Raw genomic sequence first — 7,512 nt, forward strand, 5'->3', positions numbered from 1 at the left:
TGACTTAAAAGATTATTTAAGATGAAATTACTAATTAGCCATCAAAAGCCAAAAGTTTAATAACTTTTTATCTTTTTTTAAAAAAAAATTACCTCGTGGTAATGGCACGTGAGACTCACGTTCGCAGCACACGCCAGCAGGATCTCTGGCACGCGCCGAGTCCGGTTTGAGAGGGTTGGCAACTCGGTGCCACCCATCAGTCACACGACTTGGCGTTACGTCATCAATCCACTCTTATCTCCAGGGTAATAATCCACGTGGCACCCTTTCATTAGTGCACGGGACTCCATAACATTAACGTGACTGGACCAAATCACTCCTCTTACGAATAAAGCTCTTATTCCTGAACCCAAAAAATTAAAATTAAATTAATTATTAATTTTTTTTTTACTTTTTTGTTTAATTGGATAAATTAACTTTATAATTAATGGATTTATTGCCCTTCTACTTATTAAGTTTTTGTCTTTTTTTTTTATTAATAGTAGCTATTATTATATTAATAATATTAATTTTTACCTCTTCAATTTGTAATTAATTTTAAATCAAAACAATATTGGTTTAATTTTGTGTGGTCCATTACTGACTCCGGTTAATTTCATTCGGGACCATTATGTAATTTATGGAAACTATACTTTTAAAAGTATTTAAAATTTAATTTAATTAAAATTTATCATTTTCATATACTTGATAAGATTTTAAAAAATAATAATGACGTAACTATATATATATATATATTATTTTAACCAAATATTAATATTAATTAAACTTAAAAAATATTCATAAATTTTACAATTAATAAACCATATAAATGTAACACTGTGATTTTTAAGAATAATAATCCATTTAAAGATTTTTTTTAAAAAAAAAGGAAATGTGTATAAAATGGAGTCATTATGAGGGTATTATCGGAATTGGAAGTTCATCTGGGAGGAGAAGAACTATAATGGCGGGATTATATGTCTTTTAGCGACTTAATTAGACCGAAAATGATGAGTTTGGGACGACAAAGACTAGTCTGAAAAGTGACAGAGTTTGCTATTTTTAAATGCGATTCCATATATAAAGAACATGTTCACTGGCCACTGAGATAAATCCACCAGGTTTTTTCTCAAATTTTGTTTCAGTTTTTCATCATTTTCACGGGGTTCTTCCTGTTCTTGTTTTGTTGTTCTGAATTCCATGGATTTCTTCTCTTGTTCAGCTATTTCTATTTGAACTCACATTTCGGTTTCTGAAATTACTCTGTTGATTCTTACTGAGTTTGCCGTCTTCTTCTCAATGCGTTTCGAGATTTAAACGCAAATTTTCATGGATATTCCTTCTGTTATCGTAAATTCTGTGTTTATTTTTGCATTATCGATGTGGATTTTGCTTCACTCGTGTAGACGAGAAGCAGAGAGTGGAATCCCTCAATCGAGAAACAGAGCATTTCGAGAGTTTAAATGGCTAACCAGCATTACGATCTTTTCTAATGCTGTTCTTCCGTTTTGGTATTCTGGATTTGCTGCTTATGAGTACTGGAATCGTGGAATCGTTGATTGGGGATTGATCATCTCCGCTTTAACGTGGATTTTCGTCGCTGCGATTGCTTTCTACTGGAGAAATGGAACGAATCATCAAGCCAAAAGATGGCCGTTGATTCTAATTGTTTGGTGGATTTTCTCTTGTTTTTATGGATTAGGTTCTTCGATTATTTACCTGCTTACACACTTGAAATCCATGGAGTTTCCTCATTTTCTTCCAAAAGCTACTGTTATTGATTTTGCTTCATTCACTCTGTCTTTGATCATCTGCTGTACTGCACTGATTGTTAACTATCATGATAAACACAATGATCTTGAGAAATCATTGCTCCAAAAAGAGAATGATTCTTGTTCTGAAGATGATGGTGGGTTCATCAGTCCTGGATTTTGGAGCCAAATTACATTCCAATGGCTAAACCCTCTCTTCAAAAGGGGGAGGAATCAAAAACTTGAACTAGTTCACGTTCCTTCTGTTCCTCAATCTGAAACAGCTGAATATGTTTCTTCCTTGCTGGAAGAATCGCTTCAGAGAAAGAAAATTGAGTCATCTTCCTTGCCCAAAGCTATAGTTCTAGCTACATGGAAGTCTCTGGTTTTAACTGCAATATTTTCGGGTACTGTTCTTGCTTACACTATTTGAATTCTTCTCTACAAACTGTAAATCTTTGTGTTTCTCTAATTTCTTCTTTGTTCAAAACTTTTATTAGGAGTCAACACATTAGCATCCTTTATGGGGCCTTTCTTAATCTCCAACTTTGTGAATTATCTGTTGGGAAAAAGCGATGAATCAAGCAACCGTGATGGGTTGATTCTTGCATTCTTCTTCTTCTTTGCTAAGACATTGGAGTCTCTTACTCAAAGACAGTGGTATTTCGGCACTCACCGTGTCGGTATTCAGGTAAGGGCAGCTCTTACAGTGATGATCTACAAGAAATCTATATCGGTTAATGCTGCTGGTCCAAGTAATGGAAAGATCATTAATCTAATAAATGTTGACGTTGAAAGAATTGGAGACTTCTCTTGGTATATCCATAAGATTTGGTTGCTTCCTGTCCAAATAGCTCTAGCACTTATCATTCTTTTTAGGAATCTTGGAGCTGCTCCTTCCATTACTGCTCTGTTAGCTACAATATTTATAATGGTAAGCAACACACCATTAGCAAATGTTCAAGAAAGTCTACACTCGAAAATAATGGATGCAAGAGACTCTAGAATCAAATTGACATCAGAGACTCTAAAGAACATGAGAGTCTTGAAACTCCATTCTTGGGAACAGACGTTTATGAAGAAGGTCTTGCAGCTTCGAGAAGTCGAAAGGAGCTGGTTAAAGAGATATCTCTATACATGCTCCGTTATAGCATTTCTGTTTTGGGTTTCACCAACTTTAGTTTCAGTACTTACTTTTGGTGCTTGTGTTATGACGAAAATCCCTCTAACAGCAGGCACGGTTTTATCAGCCATTGCTACTTTTAGGATCCTACAAGATCCAATTTATAACCTACCGGAGCTGATTTCCATGATTGCTCAAACAAAAGTCTCCCTTGACCGTATACAAGAGTTCATTCAAGAAGAAGATCAAAGGAAGCAGATTTATCATCCTCCTTCCAGTTCATCAGATATCGTGATCGAAATGGAGGTAGGGGAGTATTTGTGGGAAGCGAGCGATCTAAATTTTAAGAAACCAACGATTAAAGTTGCAGAAAAGATGCAAATACCAAAAGGTTACAAAGTTGCAGTTTGCGGGTCGGTCGGTTCGGGAAAATCAAGCCTACTTTGTAGTATACTGGGCGAGATCCCACAGATTTCAGGAACACAAATGAAGATACATGGAACTAAAGCTTATGTTCCCCAAAGTGCTTGGATCCAATCAGGCACTGTAAGAGAGAATGTGCTGTTTGGGAAGGAGATTGATAAACATTTTTATGAGGATGTGCTAGAAGCCTGCGCTTTGAATCAGGATATCAAGCTGTGGCAGGATGGCGATTGCACCTTGTTGGGAGAGAGGGGTGTGAATCTAAGTGGAGGACAAAAGCAGCGGATTCAATTGGCAAGGGCAGTGTATAGTGATGCAGATGTTTACTTCCTGGATGATCCTTTTAGTGCTGTGGACGCATGTACTGGAACACATTTGTTCAAGGTAAGCATCACATTTTTGTTATTCTTGTAGTCTCTTTCTTTTTAAGATTCTTACACGAAACTTTAATGATAATGCAGAGATGTCTTCTGCAACTTCTGTCTAGTAAAACTGTTGTATATGCTACTCATCACTTGGAATTCATTGAAGCTGCGGACCTTGTTCTGGTAAGTACTCGAGTTTTTTCGTCGTCTAACTGTTGAGGATTGTTGGGAGGGAGTCCTACATTGGCTAATTTAAGGAATGATCATGGGTTTATAAGTAAGGAATACATCTCCATTGGATGAGGCCTTTTGAGAAAGCCTAAAGCAAAGCCATGAGAGCTTATTCTCAAAGTGGACAATATCATATAATTGTAGAGATCCGTTATTCCTTAACACTAACCCCAGCTGCCTCGTATTGAATTCGAGTGCTTTTGCTTTCAGGTAATGAAAAATGGTCATATTGTTCAATCAGGAAAGTATGCAGAATTAATATCAGATTCGAACGGTGAACTTGCTAGACACATTGCAGCACATAGAAGATCACTGAATGGAGTTAAGCCACTGAAAGAAGATAAACCCCATCATAAAAGACCATGTAAGACACATCAAATAGAAGCTCTAGATGAAAGTTCTTCCTTGTCTCTTGGAAATGTTGGCCACTCTGTGAGAGCTCAAGAAGAGGAAACTCAAACCGGTCGAGTAAAGTGGAGTGTGTACTCAACCTTCATCACATCTGCTTATAAAGGAGCTCTTGTTCCTGTAATCCTTCTGTGTCAAGTTTTGTTTCAAATCCTTCAGATGGGCAGTAATTACTGGATTTCTTGGGCAACAGAAGAAGAAGGCAAGGTCAGCAGAAAACAGTTTCTCGTGACGTTCATTTTGATGTCCGGTGGGAGCTCCATCTTTATATTAGGCCGCGCCGTTTTTATGGCAACCATCGCTATCGAGACTGCACAACGAATGTTTCTTGGAATGGTGACATCAATATTTGCAGCACCTATTTCATTTTTTGATGCCAAACCTTCGAGCCAAATCCTTAACCGGGTTATTACCTTCTCCTCAACGTGTTTGTTATCGTCACGTCTATTAATATTTTGCATTATGTCAATAATGTTAACCCCCCCTTTTCATCTTCTCTATGATGCAGTCATCTACTGATCAAAGCACCTTGGATACAGATATCCCTTATAGATTAGGAGGATTGGCTTTTGCACTCATTCAGCTGTTGAGTATCATCATTCTGATGTCCAAGGTTGCATGGCAAGTTTTCCCACTCTTCCTTGTCGTCCTTGCTCTCTCTATATGGTACCAGGCGAGAACATAAACCCACTTTTAGCTTTTCATTTACTACCAGTTCATCAAATATGATATCAAAAAGCAAGTAGTTTTAGGATTTTAATCCTTAACTCATCAGGTTTAGTGTCTTGAAATGTTTTTGATTCCCTTTACAGGGATATTACATCAGTACTGCTAGAGAATTAGCTAGAATGGTTGGTATTCGGAAGGCTCCGATTCTTCATCACTTTTCGGAAACAGTCGTTGGTGCAACAATTATCCGTTGTTTTAATCAAGAGGATCGTTTCTTGAGAAAAACACTGAAGCTGGTTGATGATTATTCTCGTGTGGTTTTTCACAACTCGACTTCTATGGAATGGTTGTGCCTACGGATCAATTTTCTTTTCGACGTCGTCTTCTTTCTTGCGCTCGTCATCTTAGTGACCCTTCCTAGAACAGCTATTGATCCTAGTAAGTTTATCTGTCACTGCCATCCAAAACTTTCATTTGATCAACATATCACCTAAGCAAATGGTTCATCTTACTACAGGCTTAGCAGGATTAGCAGCCACATATGGTTTGAACATGAATGTGCTTCAGGCTTGGGTGATATGGAATTTATGCAACGTTGAGAACAAAATGATATCTGTTGAAAGAATTCTTCAGTTTACGAACATCGCTTCGGAAGCACCACCGGTTATCGAAGATTGTAGGCCGCTGCCGGAATGGCCAACGGAGGGAAAGATAGAACTTGAGAACCTCCATGTCCAATACCGTCCTAATCTTCCATTGGTTCTCAAAGGGATCACTTGTACCTTCCCAAAAAGGAAGAAGATTGGAGTTGTTGGCAGGACAGGAAGTGGTAAGTCCACCTTAATTCAAGCACTTTTTAGAGTGGTTGAGCCTTCTGCTGGAAGGATTCTCATTGATGGAGTTGATATTTGCAAAATGGGTCTGCATGATCTGAGGTCTAAGTTGGGTATCATTCCACAAGACCCAACATTGTTCCAAGGAACCATGAGAACTAATCTAGACCCTTTGCAACAACATAGTGATCAAGAAATATGGGAGGTGAGATTGAAAGTGCCTTGTTTCGTGTACGATGAAACGTTAACACGGTCTTAACTTAACACTAACTTAATATTTCAGGTCCTTCACAAGTGTCGGTTCGCCGAGATCATCCAAACAGATCGAACAGTTCTTGAAGCGCCAGGTATGATGAGGTCTCCCATTGTTTTGGAAGTGTTCTTGTTCAGTTTAGTTTATTTTCTACTCAAATGTAATGCTGCTGCAGTTGCTGAAGATGGAGAGAATTGGAGTGTTGGACAGAGGCAACTTGTTTGCTTGGCTAGGGTGCTTCTCAAGAAGCGTAGGATTCTTGTGTTGGATGAGGCAACAGCTTCCATTGATACTGCAACAGAAAACAGAATTCAGGAAACGATAAGAGAGGAGACGAATGGATGCACCGTCATTACCGTGGCTCATCGAATCCCGACGGTCATCGACAATGATTTGGTTTTGGTTCTTGATGAAGGCAAGCCAACTTCTTACATATGAGTATATTATAAAAACTAAAGCTACTAGTGTCATTCTAATGCATGAGTTTCATTGTTATAGGCAAGGTGATCGAGTACGATTCGCCGTCTCGATTACTCGAGAACAGTTCTTCTATGTTTTCGAAGTTGGTGGCAGAATTCTTGGGGAGATCATCCAACAGTCGCTCATAGTCGATGGGGACTTTCGCCAACCGAACCTGAAGTTCATGACTGATTGACTTGCACACTGCTACTAACTGCATAGGCTGGAGATTTGTAAAGTAAGAAACTTGATACTTGATACTCATCCTCTGAAGCAATAGCAGCTGTTAAAAGATTACGTGTTTAGATTGCTGTATTTGATTTAAATCTTCTGATGGTTAGGAGTCGATTTGTTTTTTATTTGATTTACTCTTGATTTGATTAGATTTTGTTTTGATTTGTTACCAGATTTTCTGATTTCTAGGTAGATTTTCTAGATATCTCTTTCTATTCTCTGTGTATATATAGAGCATTCTTGCTCTTCAAAATTCAATCATCTCATCAATTATTCAATCAATCCCTCTTTCACTAACACAAGCAAATAGATTGACAAGCTCTCTACTTGATGAGATAGATACAGAGCCTTAGGTATTAACCATAGTCTTCCCCTCTTATTGTTGTTTTGATGTAATTGAAAGCATGTTTCATTTCACCATAATAAAATTTTTATGCCACAGAGCAGTTGATGATATTCCTTGATCGCTCCATTCTTCTTGGTCGGGTGAGACCAGAAAACTGGTTCAACATGCTTCGAATGAATGGTTAAAGCGGTTAAAATATCATCATTAGTCCAATAGGGTTAAACCCAATAATTGTACGAGGCCATCGTCTATATATTTTAAGAAAATGACCTAAGTTCCGCTTATTTAAGATTTCCTGGATGAAATCAACGGATTTCCCTTGCCGGTGAGTGGAAGACATTGAGAAGGGCTTCACATGTTTGTTGCTATATGTTACAGTAACGAATCTTTAACTGAATAACTAAATAAGACTCTTCTCCTCATCTTAGGTTGACAGAT

At 37.8% G+C, this 7,512-nt stretch overlaps 1 protein-coding gene across 1 annotated transcript; it reads left to right on the forward strand.

Moving 5' to 3' along the window:
* The first annotated feature begins 1,028 nt into the window (after nucleotides 1–1,028).
* On the forward strand, nucleotides 1,029–7,184 carry LOC111777273 (putative ABC transporter C family member 15). Its single transcript, XM_087124798.1, has 10 exons — nucleotides 1,029–2,137; nucleotides 2,231–3,660; nucleotides 3,738–3,824; nucleotides 4,083–4,685; nucleotides 4,789–4,953; nucleotides 5,093–5,387; nucleotides 5,467–5,987; nucleotides 6,066–6,129; nucleotides 6,211–6,450; nucleotides 6,534–7,184. Exons 1-10 carry the CDS (start codon nucleotides 1,309–1,311, stop codon nucleotides 6,641–6,643), a joined length of 4,344 nt encoding a protein of 1,447 aa, XP_086980924.1. The 5' UTR covers nucleotides 1,029–1,308; the 3' UTR covers nucleotides 6,644–7,184.
* Nucleotides 7,185–7,512: the final 328 nt, after the last annotated feature.

This window comes from Cucurbita pepo, chromosome 1, assembly GCF_057944985.1.
Source record: "Cucurbita pepo subsp. pepo isolate OVF chromosome 1, ASM5794498v1, whole genome shotgun sequence".
Lineage (NCBI taxonomy): Eukaryota > Viridiplantae > Streptophyta > Magnoliopsida > Cucurbitales > Cucurbitaceae > Cucurbita > Cucurbita pepo.